General features: G+C 41.3%; 1 protein-coding gene across 10 annotated transcripts in view; it reads left to right on the top strand.

Moving 5' to 3' along the window:
- The window catches only part of Med12l (mediator complex subunit 12L), a 320,796-nt gene that overhangs the window by 286,317 nt on the left and 17,766 nt on the right, over positions 1 to 16,713 (top strand). For all 10 annotated transcript variants that reach the window (XM_032898341.1, XM_032898340.1, XM_032898338.1 and 7 more), the window contains 2 exons: positions 13,297 to 13,389; positions 14,991 to 15,220. In XM_032898341.1, coding sequence (XP_032754232.1) covers positions 13,297 to 13,389; positions 14,991 to 15,220 — 323 coding nt within the window. The remainder of the gene's footprint in view (positions 1 to 13,296; positions 13,390 to 14,990; positions 15,221 to 16,713) is intronic.

Genomic DNA, 16,713 nt, shown 5'->3' with positions numbered 1-16,713 from the left:
CTGGCGATGGCAGTGTTGGTGGTCTCTTCCGCTCTGCAGCCTCAGGAGTGCCCACCCGACCAGGCAGTAAGGTATCTCTCCCACGGGTTCTGGGAGCAGAGAGTTGCTGCGGGACGGGAACGGCGGCTGAGGACTACCGGCGTGACTGGGGTTCTGCCGGGTGCTCTACCGATCTGGGACCTTGCCTTGAGTCCACCAGGCAAGTCACTTGCAGCAGATAAGTTAGTCTTACCTGTGGCCCCGAGGCTCAAGTTCGCTCGCGGGGTTCTGCCCACGGGCTCTCCGCGGTGGCAGCGACCGGGAAGATCTGCGCCGCCTCTTCCGGGAGCCTCCGTGCACCAGGGTTCCAGATGGCCTCCGGTATTTTCCTCCGGTCTGTTTCCTTCGCTGTTTTTTTTTTTTTTAAACAGCAGAGTAATGTTCCACTGTGTAGATGTTTGACATTTTCTTTATCCATTCATCAGTTGGTGGGTATCTAAGCTGATTTTGATTTCTGGTTATTATGAACATAGGGGCCATGAACATAGTTCAGAAAGTGTCTGAGTACTAGGATGCAGAGTCCTCTGGATCCTTGATTCTTAGTCTTTGGAACCAACAGCTAGATCTTGAGATAGGTCTTTGCAGCTTTCTGAAGAATCGCCACACTGATTTCCATAGTAACTGTGCACGTTTCCCTCCCACTAGCAATGAATGAGCATTCCCTTACGCCACATCCTCAACACACGACTGGCATTAGCTTTATTGATCTTAGCCATTTTCACGGCCATCAGATGGTTTGGGTTGTATTTCCTTGGTAACTAAGGATGTTGAACATTTCTTTTTTAAGTGTTTCTCTGTAATTTGCATTTCATCTTTTGAGACCTTTGTTTAGATCTGTATCCTGTTTCCTAATTGGGTTGTTAACTATCTATCTATCTATCTATCTATCTATCTATCTATCTATCTATCTATCTATCTATCTTTCTATCTATCTATGCACATCAAGATAACAGATATATATATATTTATATATATATATCAGATATATACTGTAAATATATAAGTATCTCTCTCTCTCTACACACACACACACACACACACACACACACACACACACACACATTCATATATCAGGTATATATCAGATGTGTAGCTGGCAGAAGTCATTTGTCCATTCCATAGGCTGCTGTCTAATACAAATGATAGATCCCTTGACATACAGTTGCTTTTAAGTCTCATGAGGTCCTAATTATTATGGATCTTAGTGCCTATGTTACTGGTGTCCTGTGCAGAAAGTCTCTCTATGCTGGTGAGTTCAAGGCTAGTCCATACTTTTCTTATATCATATTCAGTGGATCTCTGGAGGGTTGTGTTGTCTGGAACCACTCGGCCACAGGACATGGCCGGTTGGGGAGGCAGGATGTTGGGAGTTTGACTGTGCTTATCCCATGCTGCTGCTGGGGTGGGGATGCTAGGCTGTAGGGGAGCACCAAGGCACCACTCCAGGGGCTGGAAAGCATAGTCTGAGATATGGAAAAGCCTGAGCTGGTTTGGAGGGATGGGAGTGGGGGTAGGGTCTCCAGGCCTGTGGCAAGGCCGGGGCTGTGGGGTCCTCAGACTTTTGGACATCCAGGCACCTCTGAGAGTCATAGAAGAGCTGAGAACAGGGTTAGGGCCCGAAAGCTAGGGGCAGCATCTAGCTGGGGAACTGGGGGGTGGGGGGGAAGGGGAGCTCCAGCTAATCCTAGAGTGAGACAAGCCCTTGGCTTAACAGTGGTTGTAGCTGGGATGTAAAGAGGTCTTCTATGAGAGACTAGGCTGTGGCTCTGTAGGTGAAGGCCTTCTCCATGGTCCCCCACAGCAGATCTTGATGAAAAGAAGCAGGCCATGGTTCCGAACAGTTTGTTATTGTCATGGCAGGAAATGGATGCATAAAACCACACCCCACTTCTCAGGGTGGGCCTGAGATTAAAGACCTTTTACAGGGAGGAGTGTCTGTGAAGGGAAGCTTATTGGCTAAGCCCTCCTGGCCTCTAGGTACCTCATTGGCATGGAGAACACTGTCTTGAGCCTACATGACCACAGGTCACATCTCTTTTATGTGAGAAGCATGGCATGTGTTTCAAGTCAAGGATATGGCAGAGAGCTGGGAGTCACCTAAGCTTCAGGTGTGTGCCCACTAAGTCTCTGGGTCTCAACCTGCTCTCTTACCAAACTTCTTGGCATGCTTTTGTGTCCCACAGATCTCACCTTAGTTGAGGGCTTTCATCCATTTGGTGTTTTGTGCATGCATACTTGTACATGAGTCAGACAGTGACCACCGTTTGCCCTGTCCTTTTTTCAGTGTGGCTTTTTTATCAAAATTCAGGTGTCTATGAGTTTGTGGGTTTATGCCTTGATCATCGGTTTAATTTCATTGTAAAATGTGTCTGCTTTTTTCCTTAATATCATGCTGTTTTTATTTTTAGGGCTCTATAGTACAATTTGAAATCACAGATGGTGATACCTAGAGTTCTTTTATCAGTTCAGGACTGTTTCATCTATCCTGGGGTTTTGTGTTTCCATATGAAGCTGAATATTGTCCTTTTAAATTCTGTGAAGAATTGTGTTGGGTCACTTTCTGACTTCCGTGTGGCTAATCTGCCCCCGTCCCCGTTATTCCTAAATTATTATTTACTAAAATCTACATTCCACCTTTGCTGCTCTGGGCCCAGTCGGGCTGCCCTCTGGGGCCACTGTTCTTCTCCTCCTACAGGGCGATTATGCTTTCTTTCCTGTCTTCTCCCTGCATGGAAACTGATCTCCTTCCTCTGTCCCTTTCCCAGGGATCCTTAAAGTCACACCTCTGCCTGCCCTACCCAGCCATTGGCTGCTGGCAACGTTATTTATCAATCAAACCCAACTGGGGACAGGGTCTCGCATGTGGACATGTAGATTCTTCTGCAATTTTGGGGACCCAAATTAACAATACTAGCAGCATAAGACCAAACTCGCTATACCTCTGTTGTTTTTAGGTATCTCTCTTGTATTCTTAATCTCTCCATTTACCATGAAGGGGTCGTAGATTTCTCCCCAGTGGAGCTACTAAGATGGTCACGTGAATTCTGTCTTTCAGTCTGTTTATATGGTGGATTGTATTTATGGATTATGTATGTTGAACCACCCTTGCATTTCTGGGGTGAAGCCTACTTGATTGTGTAGGATGATCTTTTTTATGTGTTCTTGGATGCAAGTATTTTATTGAGAACTTTTGCATCCGTATGCATGAGAGAAATTGGTCTGTAATTCCCTTTCTTTGTTGAGTTTTTATGTGCTGTAAGTAGCACAGTAACTATGGTCTTGTTAAAAGAATTGGGCAAAGTTTCTTCTGTTTCTATTTTGTTTAATAGAGGGGTTTTGGTGTTAATTTCTCTTTGAAGGTCTGGTAGAATTCTGCACTAAAACTTGCCCTTTTTGGTTTAGATTGGCAGACATTATTATTATTAATTATTTTATTTATTTATATTTCAGATGTTGTGCCCCTTCCCAGTCTCACCTCCACAAACACCCCATCCCATCCTCCCTCCCCTTTGCCTCTGAGAGGACCCTTCCTCACACATCCACATGCCTTACCCCTCTTAGCATCCCCCTCCACAGGACCTTCCTTCTTATTAGACTTCATATGGTCTGTGAGTTGTATCATGAGTATTCTGAGGTTTTGGGCAAATATCCACTTATCAGTGACTGTCATGTATGTCCTTTTGGGTCTGCATTACCTCACTCAGGAAGATATTTTCTAGTTCCATCCATTTGCCTACAAAATTCGTGCAGTCCTCATTTTTAATAGCTGAGTAGTATTCCACTGTGTAAATGTACCACATTTTCTGTATCCATTCTTCAGTGAGGAACATCTGGGTTGTTTCTAGCCTCTGGCTATTATAAATAAGGCTGTTATGAACATGGTGGAGCATATGCCCTTGTGATATGTTGGAGCATCTTTTGGGTTATATTCCCGAGAGTGGTATAACTGGGTCTTCAGGTAGTACTATGTCCAATTTTCTGAGGAGTCACCAGACTGATTTCCAGAGTGGTTGTACCAGCTTGCAATCCCACCAGCAATGGAAGAGTGTTTTACTTTTTCCACATCCTCACCAGCGTCTGCTCTTGCCTAATCTTTGCAGTTCTGATTGGTGTAAGGTAGAATCCCAGTGTCAGTTTGATCTGCATTTCCCTGATGACTAAAGACATTTGAGATTCCTTAGTTGAGAATTCTTTGTTTAGTTCTGTACCCTATTTTTAATTGGGTTATTTGGTTTTCTACAGTCTAACTTCTTGAATTCATTGTATATATTGGATATTAGCCCTCTCTAGGATGTAGGGTTGGGAAAGATCTTTTCCCAATCTGTAGGTTGCCAATTTGTCCTATTGATAGTTTTCCTTTGCCTCATGAGGTCCCATTTGTCAATTGTTGATCTTAGAGCCTGAGCTATTAGTGTTCTCTTCAGGAAAATTTACCCTGTGCCAATGCGTTGGAAGCTATTTCCCATTTTGTCTTCTCTTACATTCAGTGTGTCTTGTTTTATTTGGAGGCCTTTGATCCACTTGGACTTGAGATTTGTACAAGGGGATAAAAATGGATCAACTTACAATCTTCTACATACAGACTGCCAGTTAGACCAGCACTATTTGTTAAAAATGCTTTCTTTTTCCCACTGTATAATTTTGGTTTCTTTGTCAAAGACCAAGTGACCATAGATGTGTGGGTTTATTTCTGGTTCTTCAATTTTATTCCATTGATCTACCTGTCTGTCTCTGTACCAATACCATGCAGTTTTTTATCACTATTGCTCTATAGTACACCTTGAGGTCAGGAATGGTGATTACCCCAAAATGCCTTTTTTGTTTTTTTGAGATTAGTTTTCACTATCCTGTTTTTTTTTTTTGTTGTTTCGTTTTGTTTTGTTTTGTTTTGTTTTTGTTGTTGTTGTTATGCCAAATGAATTTGCATATTTCTCTTTTGAATGCTGTGAAGAATTGAGTTAGAACTTTGATGAGGATTGCATTGGATCTGTAGATTGCTTTTGGTAAAATGGTTATTTTTTACTATATTAATCCTGTCAATCCATGAGCATGGGAAGTCTTTCCATCTTCTGAGATCTTCAAATCCTTTCTTCAGAGATTTGAATTTCTTGTCATACAGATCTTTCACTTGCTTGGTTAGAGTCAGACCAAGGTATTTTTATATTATTTATGACTATTGTGAAGGGTGTCATTTCTCTAATTTCTTTCTCAGCCCATTTATCCTTTGTGTCGAGGAAGGCTAAAAATTTGAGTTAATTTTATATCCAGCCACTTTGCTGAAGTTGTTTTCAGGTGTAGAAGTTCTCCGGTAGAATTTTTAGGGTTGCTTATTTGCAAATAGTGATACTTTGACTTTTTCCTTTCCAATTTGTATCCCTTTGACCTCTTTCGTTGTTTTATTGCTCTGACTAGGACTTTGAGTAATATATTGAATAAATAGGGAAAGAGCGGGCAGCCTTGTCTAGTTCCTGATTTTAGTGGGATTGCTTTGAGTTTCTCTCTATTCATTTTGATGTTTGCTACTGGTTTGCTGAATATCACTTTTAGTATGTTTACATATGGGCCTTGAAATCTTGATTTCTCCAAGACTTGAAGGGGTGTTGTAATTTGTCAAAGGCTTTTTTAACATCGAATGAGATGATCATGTGATTTTTTTTTCCTTTGAATTTGTTTATAGAGTGAATTACATGGATGGATTTTGGTATATTAAACTATACCTGTATCCCTGGGATGAAGCCTACTTGATTGTGGTGAACGGTCATTTTGATGTGTTCTTGTATTCAGTTTGCAAGAATTTTATTGAATATTTTTGCATCAATATTCATAAGTGAAATTGGTCAGAAGTTGTCTTTCTTTGGTATTTGGGTGGTTTAGATATCAGTGTAACTATATATTCATAGAATGAATTAAGTACTGTCCCTTCTGTTTCTTTTTTGTGGAACTGATTGAGAAGTATTGGTATTGGGGCCATCGTTGAAGGTCTGATAGAGCTCTTCACTAAAAACTCTAGTTCCAGATTCTTTTTGGTTGGGAGACATTAAATAACTGCTTCTATTTCCCTAGGAGTTATGGGACTGTTTAGATGGTGTATCTGACTCTGATTTAACTTTGATACCTAGTATATGTCTAGAAAATCATCCATTTCATTTAGATTTTCCAATTATGTTGAATATAGGCTTTTATTATAGGATCTGATGAGTTTTTTGAATTTCCTCAGTTTCTGTTGTTATGTCTCCCTTTTCATTTATGTGTTTGTTAATATGGATGCGCCCTTTAATTAGTTTGGCCAAGGGTTTACCTATCTTGTTGATTTTCTCAATGGATCAGCTCTTAGTTCTTTGTTTCTAATTGGTTTATTTCATTCCTGAGTTTGATTATTCCCTGCCTTCTACTCCTCTTGGGTGTGTTTGCTTCTTTTTGTTCTATAGCATTCAGACATGCGGTTAAGTTGCTAGTGAGGATCTCTCCAATATCTTTACCAGGGCACTTTGTGCTATGAATTTTCCCCTTAGCACTGTCTTCATTGTATCTCATAGGTTTGGGTATGCTGTGCCTTCATTTTTGATAAATTCTAGAAAATCTTTAACTTCTTTATTTCTTCCCTGGCCAAGTTATCATTGAGTAAAGAGTTGTTCAGTTTCCATTTGTAAGTGGGATTTATGTTGTTTTTGTTGTTATTGAAGACTAGCGTTAGTCCTTGGTGGTCTGAGAGAATGCAGGGGGATATTTCTATCTTCTTGTATCTGTTGAGGATTGTTTTGTATTTGATTATGTGGTCAATTTTGGACAAGGTACCATGAGATGCCAAGAAGAGGGTATATTCTTTTGTTTTAGGGTGAAATGTTCTGTAGATTTCTGTTAAATCCATTTGATTCATAACTTCTCTGAGTGTCGCTGTGTCTCTGTTTAGTTTCTGTTTCCATGATCTGTCCATTGGTGAGAGTGGGGTGTTGAGGTCTCTCACTTTTATTGTGCAAGTTTCAATGTGTGTTTTAGGCTTCAGTAACGTTTCTTTTACAAATGTGGGTTCTCTTACATTTGGGGCATAGATGTTCAGAATTTAGAGTTTATCTTTGAGGAATATTTTCCCATGATGATGATGGTGATGATGATGATGATGATGATGATGATGATGATGATGTGGGTTACCTGGTAGGAGTGCTTCTGAGATCTTACCAGTTGTGGTGCCTGGAGGTTCAGGAAGAAAGAATTCCTAGACATTGAGTCTTGACCCGAGGAATGCGAATGGGATTGTGGGGGATGTTCAATGGGTTCTCAAAGGGAAAAAATTCTGGACTGTGCCTCTAGGGTCTATGTAGACACACCTGGGTACACTGCTCAGAGTGGAGGAAGAGAGGAAGGTGAGGCCACAGCAATGGGTTTGCTGGAAAGCCAGAGGTAAGGCTAGGGAAAGGAACTGCAAGAAAGGCCGGTGACATCATTTGGGATGTAATTTAATTAATTAGTAAAAAAAAAAGAAACAGTGTTTCTTTTTTCTAAACCTAGAATTTCAGAATATATCTTTGGTATATTTTAAATATCCAGAATTACTATTAAAAACTTAAACCATGAGGAAATAAAAGAACTGCAAGAGAGGAGGGTGGGTGGATGGTGACTGCCTATGTGATTTCCTGATGGAGTGACCAATGGGTTCCCGGATAGTGCCTGAAGGGGTTTCTCCCAGAGACAGAGGGTGCTTTTGTTTAATTTTGCCAATACAAAATCTGGATTGACTTTTTTCAAAACAGCTTTTCTCTTTGAATTCTTCCAGTACTTGTATGCAGTTACTAACTAAAAATTCAGAAAAATATTTGAGTTAATTGAACATGACAGAAACTGGATTGTATCACGTTTTTATCACAATGCTTACTGCTTGCTAACTGTGTGTATACCCAGGGACCCTATAGAAAGGGTCCTTTGCATGAGCACTGCTGAACGGATAAATGCTTGATAATGCAGAGAAAAGTTATGTCTGTAGATGTTGCACCAAAACTTCACCTTGCCGGGTTTCATTTCCCCCTCAGATAGTTCTTTTCAATTTAACAATAAAGCAGTAAGAGAGAGAAATGATTCCTATGAAGGGTAGAAAGGGAGTTCTGACCAATACGGCTTCTTTAGGAGGTTCTAAAAAGTGAAATGTAATATAACATGAAGGATTTAAGTTTTGTTAATAGAAACCAGGCCAAGGAAAAGTACATACGAAGGGATGATGTGGAGTAATTTCCCACAGGAAACAGTAAGGAGATAGACTTGCGTGACCGTCAGACTTCTGCTAACCCTGCATCATTGTCGTGGTACACCGAAAGCTAGTGTCTGGGTGAGGGGAATAAACGCAGCCTTGCAGATGCCTTCCGTTCTCGTGATCTTGCATCTGGCTAGACAGCGATAGCCCATCAAATACCAGTTTCTTTGCCATGTGCAAAATACTGAGTTTGTATTTGCCTCTCGTTTCTCAGAAACTGAATAACTGATGAAGGTGAAACAGAACTGCTTCTCAGACACACAGACAAAATGAAGGGATTTGATAGTGTCTGATCTACTTGATGTTAACGATTGTACTGAATGAGTTTTGTTTTTAAGATTTCTTCATGGTGTACAAGTGTTTTGCCTGCATGCAAGTATGTATACCACACGTGGTGCCTGCAGAGGTCAGAAGAGAGCATCAGATCCCCTCACACAGGAGTAATGGATGGCTGTGACCTACTGTGTGGGTTCTAGGAACCACACCTAGGTTCTCTGCAAGGATAACAAGTGCTCTTAACTCCAGAGCTTTATCTCTAGCCCCCGATATGAGGTTTTTTGGCAATTTTGTTAACAACAAATGGTACTGAAAATTGAGGCAATTAGAAAGGACTTGGTAAATTAGTTTGTGCTAGGATAAAATCCCAGCTTCACTCTGGATTTTTAAACTTTAGTTTTCCTCAACAGCCATTACCGATCTCTTACTATATGCCAGGTGCAGTGCTGGGAATTGATTAAAAATAAAATTTTATGAAGCTTACAGTATTTTCTGGAAATAAAACTTATGATCACAGTGGCCAAATATGGTGGTTATTGTTAGTTGTCAGCCTGACAAATCACTAGGAGGTGGGCCTCCGGGTGTACCCATGGGGAACTGTCTTGATGGTGTTAGAGATGGGAATGTAATTGTGCATGGACCCGTTCCTAGGGCTGGGACCCTGAACTGTGAGGTTCTGGTTTCTGTAATGGTGAAGAAAGTGTGTAGTGACTACATTCATCAGTCTCTTCCTCTAAGTGGATGTAATGTGACCAGATGCTTTCAAGAACCGAGAGATCTCTACCGTAATAGACCTTATCTGGAACTCTGAACCAAATATAAATCCTGGTTCTCTTCAGTTGCTTTTATCAGGGTCCCCCACTCCCACCCCCATCAGGGTATTTCTGGAAATGGGAAAAGAAGCTGAGACATCAGATGTCCCATTTTGTTGGCCATGTTCTCACTGTGTTCCTGTGGTCCTGGCCCTCTGTGGTTTAGGTGATCCATAGTCTAGGCTTAGTCCAGGTAAAACCATTGTTACCACATTAACATCTTTTACCAATCTCCCTCTCTAACTTCTTAACTGGCTTTGTGGCTCTTGCTTAGCACTTGTGAAACCTTTCAAGTGAAAACCATTCCATTGCTGTTTTACAAATTGAATATAATATGTTCCTGGCATTCCTTTTTAAACATTAATTTATTTTATGTATACGAGTGCTCTATCTGCATACCAGAAGACAGCATTAGATCACACTCTAGATGGTTATGAGCTACCATGTAGTAGTTGGGGACTGAACTCAGGACCTCTGGAAGAACAGACAGTGATCTTAACCACTGAGCCATCTCTCCAACCCCACTGGCATTCTTCTTGGAAAAAAAATAAGGAAGAAAAACAGTAATCTATTTAGTGTGGTAGGGGAGTGATTAAGTTATTTCCCTTCTAGGATAAGCGATATGATGCCAAAGCTTATTAAAAAACAACTGAGTGCTGACTAACTTGGGGATGTTCTTTTCTCAGGGAGAATATTATAGACTTCTGTTGTACTTAGATATGGGGGTGGGATAACAATACATTCACACACGACTAGCTCATCTTTAGATGTAAATGATAGGCATGAATCTCAGGATGTCAAACAGCAGTTTTTCTCCATGTGATTATTATTATTATTATTATTATTATTATTATTATTATTATTATTAATGTGAATTGGCGTTTGGCCTATTATGTGTCTGTATGAGTGTACCAGATTGCCCTAGAACTGGAGTTATAGGCTGTTTTGAGTTGCCAGGTGCATGAAGTGCTCTCAAGCCTGAAGCCATCGCTCTAGTCCTCCCCATGCTTTTTATAAAGTTTATAATACCTTTATCTGAGTTATTTTATGATTTTATGTAGAAAGTAACTTAGGGTTTATGTCTGAAATTTTCATAATTTCTACAACTATTTGCCAGCAAGCATGCCATTCAGTGACTGAGATAAATGTTGTTGTAATTTTCAGGGCCATCCCACGAGTCATAGGGTATAACCATGATTTTAGTATGCAGAGAAGGAGTAAAGCATTACCTTTGCCCTGTGTGTGTAGCAGTGCAAGCATCCTGTTTCCTTCTGACTTGAAACAGCCTGGGTATGGTCAGCGAGCATTCCTAGGATCCTGGAGTACATGTGCTAGTGGCCTGTTCTTTCAGTCTGCACACGTGATGATATTTGTGTGTTTATCCCACACAGAAGCCCAGCACTATTTCAGAGACCTTTCATAATACTAATGTCAAACATTATAGATTGAAGGAATCATATTTAAAGATCTATAATTGATATAACAGTTTCTCAGCATGGATGTTTGAGGACTAAGAACTATTTGGATACTTGGAGAAGATAAGATAGGTTCCCCATGACCCCCAAATGAAAATCTGGATGATTGTTCTTAGTTCCAACCATACGGGGATAGAGTTGTACTTAAGGGATCAACAGGAATTTCTTCTTAGTACCTTATTTTTAAAGTCATCATGTCTGGGTAATTTTAACTAATAAGTGAATCCAAGTGATATTCTCATTCTCTCTCTCTCTCTCTCTCTCTCTCTCTCTCTCCTCTCTCTCTGTGTGTGTGTGTGTGTGTGTGTGTGTGTGTGTGTGTTATTTCCTTTATGTAATTAGATCTTTTCCCCACAATACATTCTGATCTTTTACCTCCCTCTAAGATTTCTAGTTCTTTCCTATCTTCTTTCCTGTCTGGAGCCAACCCCATTCTATCTCTCTTTAGAAATAAACAGGTATCTAAGGGGTAATGTCTTAATCAGGGTTTCTATTCCTGCACAAAACATCATGTCCAGGAAGCAAGTTGGGGAGGAAAGGGTTTATTCAGCTTACACCTCCACATTGCTGTTCATCACCAAAGGAAGTCAGGACTGGAACTCAAGCAGGTCAGGAAGCAGGAGCTGATGTAGAGGCCATGGAGGGGTGCTACTTAGTGGTTTGCTATCCCCACCTTGCTCAGCGTGCTTTCTTATAGAACCCAGGACCACCAGCCCAGGGATGGCACCACCCACAATGGGTCCTCCCATCCTTGATCACTAATTGAGAATATGCCTTACAGCCAGATCTCATGGAGGTATTTTCTCAAGGGAGGCTCTTTTCTCTGTGATAATTCCAGCTTTTGTCAAGTTCACACACAAAACCAGCCAATATAGGTAATAATTAAATAAAATATAATAAAATAAAACAGAAGCAAAAGCAAACAAATCTGAATAGGACAAAACAAACAGGAGGAAGCAAGCCCAAGAAAAAGCACAAGGAGCAGATATAGTCACAGAGACCCCTCCTTTGTATACTCAGGAATTCCATAGAAACATAAAGACAAAAGAAAAAGCACAAGGAAGAGATATAGTCACAGAGACCCTTCCTTTGCATACTCAGGAATCCCATAGAAACATAAAGACAAAAGCCATTTTAGACAAGGCAAGGACCTGTAAGGCAAAAATAAATAACTAATGTAAAAGAAACAAAATCTTATAAAGCCCTGACGCTATATTATGAGACAAGGAACTGCCAAAGATGTCATTGAGTTCCTATTCTGTTGGCCATCTACTAATTTTCCTGGGGAGGTCAGAAGACATGTATATTTGATGTATAGTACATTTGGTTTCAGTAGCTTATTACAACTACAAAGAGAATTTTCCTTCCGATTTGTTATGGGGTCATCTTAAGTCACTATAATCCCTAAGGAATAAGCTCCCATGAACGTTTAAGCACTATCACGCTTGGAAGTATTTATTCTTGATGGAGACACTCTGACTTTGGACTCAGAGTGCTAGAGTTCAGGTCATGGCTTTGTAGCAGCCCAGGCTTGACTTAGGTCGCATTCTGACTGTGGTTGGTATTGGCGCTCTCCTACCCAAACTAAACATCTATCCCTTCTCTTTGTTACAATGTATTTAGTTTTTCCAAAGCACTCTAAAACGACTTCATGCAACCCATAATCGAGCACTTTTTTACTGTGGGACAGTAGTAAAATAATTACACCTTGGATTTATTTCGCCCTATTAATTAAGTCTTGGGGAAATGTAGGATTGCTGGGAAACCAGGCTTTCCCCCTCTGATTATCACTGCAAGCTTCCATAAAATAACCTCAATAAGCAGAATATGAAGTTCATATATGCCTATCATTTTGATTTATGTTCTGAAGGCCAAAGCGTATTAAATTAAGGCTGGTAAAAAGATATTAACTGGCTCTATTCTACATGTAGTTGGTTGGAATTATATTTGCTCTTAACTTAGACATTTTATTGAATATACCTCATTATAGAGTCTTAGTAGGTATTAAAATTTCCTCAGAGAACAGTATGCACAGTTTTCAGATCACTATGATAAAGCTTCATTAAGAAGCCGTGGGAATTTAACCTGTGGTGAGAATATGCCACGTGTCCTTCTCTTCTTATGCACAGATGCTGGGCAGTGCCTATGACTGGACAGCCACAACTTAAGAGACTCTTCAGTACCCAGAGAAGCATGTGTGCCCTCCTAGAGAGTCATTTAGAAAACTCTTTCCTGAGAGGGGCTAGGTGTAAAGTTATGTTTCTGTTACTGGTGGTGACGTTTGAAGTCTGAGGAAAAATGCAATCATATACCCACATAGGGATTGGTGGGAAAGGACGTTGAACACAGTCTGAAACTGTTCATTGAACAGTCTGAAATCTGTAAGTTCTGTATTCAGAAGCTCGACTCAAGCGCTTTCAGTTACAGAGTTTGTCCTGATTTTGTTTTCCAGGGCCAGCCAGGGGACCAGGCTGCTCTCTTTACTGCACAAGCACGGCCCTCCCCTCAGCTCCCTCAGTATCCAGGGCTGCAACAACAAGCACAGGTACCCACACTGCTTTGAAGCAAAGCATTCCTTGATGGCTTAATGCTACTTATATGGAGTAGGAGATCAAGGAAACTGCTTCGCAGCTAGAGCTAGAACTTAGTCATTTCTGCTCCCATGATCTCAGAACAGTAATTGTTGAGTAAGTGTCAGTATTGATTGGGAAATTCTTAGGTTAGAAATGTAAATTAATTCAGACCTCTTTTCTGCTGCTGATATATATCGAAAGACTTGATCCAAGGTGGTGGCACACACTGTAATATGTGCCCAAGAGGCAGAGGTAGGAGGATCAAGGCCTGTCAAGGTTCTGTAGTAGACAGCGTCTCAAAATCAGTGAACCAATCAATTCATTAAAATGTTTAGAAATCTCAGTTATTTATGAAATAATGTTTAATGGTATAATTTGTTATAGAAATTTTCATATTCAAAGATAGCTTCCAGGAGGAATCATGGTAGAAGACGAGCTAAAGGGCCTTTGAGTCAGGTCACACTGTTGACCCAGCAGCTGTATGGCATTCGCGTTACCCTGAGGTCTAGCTTCCTTTTCTGTATCCAGAGGGAAGGTGTGGGATTCAAGGCAACCTATGGAGTTAACATACTGTGCACAGTAAACATGCACAGTAAATTCCCGACAGTTGGTGCACTTTAAAAAAGGTAGACCTTTGCCAGGCGCTGGTGCAGCATACCATTAATGCCAGCACTCGGGAGGCAGAGGCAGGTACGGGTTCAAGGCCATCTGAATTCCAGGATAGCCAAGGCTACACAGAAAAACCCTGTCTGAAATAAAATAAAAATAAAATAAAATAGTCCTTTATTCCCCTTCCCCCATACTCTTAAGGAGTTGTGTTATCTCTGCATCCTTACGCACTTTCTCCTTTCCTCTTGTACAGAAAGACCCGATACTTTGATAAGATTTGTATTGGGGCTGGCTATTCATTGCCCGTATACAGCTGAAAGGAGTATCCTGTTTGCCTCACGTAGGTCCCGAGTCTGCATTTTAGCATCTATCACTCTTGTCTCCAGAGTCAGAGTCCTTACACTGCTTTAATATGTGCTGTTTCGGGGATGCAGAGGACAAACAGCACTCTGTTCAGAGAACTGGATCTTGTGATCCAGAAAACTCCATGTTTGTTCTTTACATAAAGTATCAAGGTTTAGAGAAAGAGATTCTCGTTAATGGGCAAGTATCCCCTGTCAGTTGGTGCTCACTGGGCATGGCCCCTTGCCTGTCCCGTTTGGAGAGGATTATTGTTTCGGTTTTGTTGACTCTAGGCATGGAATGTGTGGATGCTTTGCTGGTTATTCCTCTGCAGAATGGTGCCCTTCCCAGCCCACAAATAGGCAGCTCAACCTAGGAAGCAAATGGATATCCACTTCATCTGTGGAATCGTTATCCAACCACTCTATTCTATAAAAAGCCCTGGCTAGACTTCTTGCCTGCAACAGTAGCCATTCTCATATGTTGAGCCATCCTGGCCTTTGAGAGCAGCAAATTTCAGGTTGGACCTCCTAGGCTTATCTCCCCCTCCCCCCATATTTTTAGTGATGGGAATATGGGTGCTACTTGGAGCACTGACGTTTTCCTTTGTGCCTTCCTGCAGACCATGCCCCAGGGCTACACAATGTATGGAACACAGATGCCTTTGCAACAGGCAGCTCAGCAGCAGCCTGGTGGGGTGGTCCTTTCCCCCAGCTACAGCTCCAGGGCCTACCCGGCTGCCCATTCCAGCCCAGCGCTGATGGAAAGACTCCGGCAGCTCCAGCAGCAGCCTGGTGGCTACGTGCAGCAGCAGGCCTCCCCGTACCTGCAGCCCGTAGCTGGCTCTCAGAGGTGATACCCGTTGAAGTAATCGCAACCGTAAACCCCCTCGGCCTTGGGACTATTATGTTTCTTCCAGGCATTTGATATCCTCATGGTCTTTGAACTCTCCTCTGTTTGCCTCGGGACATCTCGTGTTTTTACCAACATGCACCAGACGGTCCAGGTTCTTTCACTCAAGAACACTGTAGTTCTGGCCCACTTCTCCCACTGTGTGCCATGTGAGGTTTTTCAGATGATACCTGCGTGCTAGTGCCGCCATTCTTTCTTTTCTACCTTTTTCCCCCCAATTTTTTTTTTTAATTAAAAGTATCTGAGGACACTATCGCTCACTGTCAGCAGCGCCTTACTAGAATTTGCTGACCAAGCCAGTTTGTGTTGCAAAACTAATTGTAGATGGTGCTTTTTGTTGCTACTCAGTTTCTATTTTTTCCCCACCTCGGAGATGACTCAGCCAACTCTTCTGGTTCTTGTTTTAATCACACCCCTTCCTCCTAGGGCGTGTCTGTACTGTGCCATTGTTGTAAGTTGCTATCCACACATGGCTAACTTTAAGTGAATTAAAATAGATTTAACATTCACTTCTGCAGATGCATTAGTCACATCCCAAGTACACATTAGCCGGCTATGGCCAGCATGACCATTTGAGGTTCCTGGTCTGTGCGGTGACCAGCAGATCCGGTATCCACAGGAGCCCCATGTTCAACTAGCCCCATGCTCGGCGCTCTCTTGAAATTCTGTTGCTTTGACCAAGGAGCCTTGGAGTTTTATTTTCCTTCTAGACCCTGATAAATGTGTAACTAGTCCTAACGGCTAAGGGCCCTTTCATTGGATGACAGAGATAAAAATCATGATTGCCTATCATATTATCCCATCCCCTTAGATAAGATAGTGCAGAAGAATTAGGTTTGTAAACTTAGAGTGGAGAGCCGCTGAGCTCCCGTGTGTTACCATGGATGACTAGCTCCATGTCCACTCAGCATACAACCATACAACGCTCTGAAAATTAGGAAGATGGTAATTAGATGGTATTTGTGGGAAATAAGTTAACTTTGTAAAACATGAATTACGCTGGTCATTTTTTTTTTTTTAATAATAAGTGGCAGCATAGCAAGGCTCAGTAAATTGAGCTTCAGTGCTCAAAAAATTCTGGTTTCAAATCCCACCTGTGTCATTTTTCTGAATGACCTTAGTTACTCTGTGTCCACTCCTTCATTTTTAAAGTTAGGTAATAAAACTGCTGTCTCATAGGGATACTCGAGAAGTAATGAAATAACAGTTGTTTAGCCCTTCCACTCACAGTAATTATTACTTCCCAAAGTAATTATTAACTTATTTTCACTTATTGCTAACAATTATTTGATTTTTGTTTTTTTGAAAAGCAATTTCTATTTGATTACTACTTGGCTCAAAGTAGTTTGTTTAAACCCCTACCCCCACCCCCGTTCTGGTCACATGTGTTATCTGATCCTCTGGCCTTTTCCCGTTCTAATTATCCACATGAT

This window comes from Rattus rattus, chromosome 3, assembly GCF_011064425.1.
Source record: "Rattus rattus isolate New Zealand chromosome 3, Rrattus_CSIRO_v1, whole genome shotgun sequence".
In the NCBI taxonomy this organism is placed as follows: Eukaryota; Metazoa; Chordata; class Mammalia; order Rodentia; family Muridae; genus Rattus; species Rattus rattus.
This window is presented reverse-complemented; position numbering and strand designations above follow the sequence as displayed.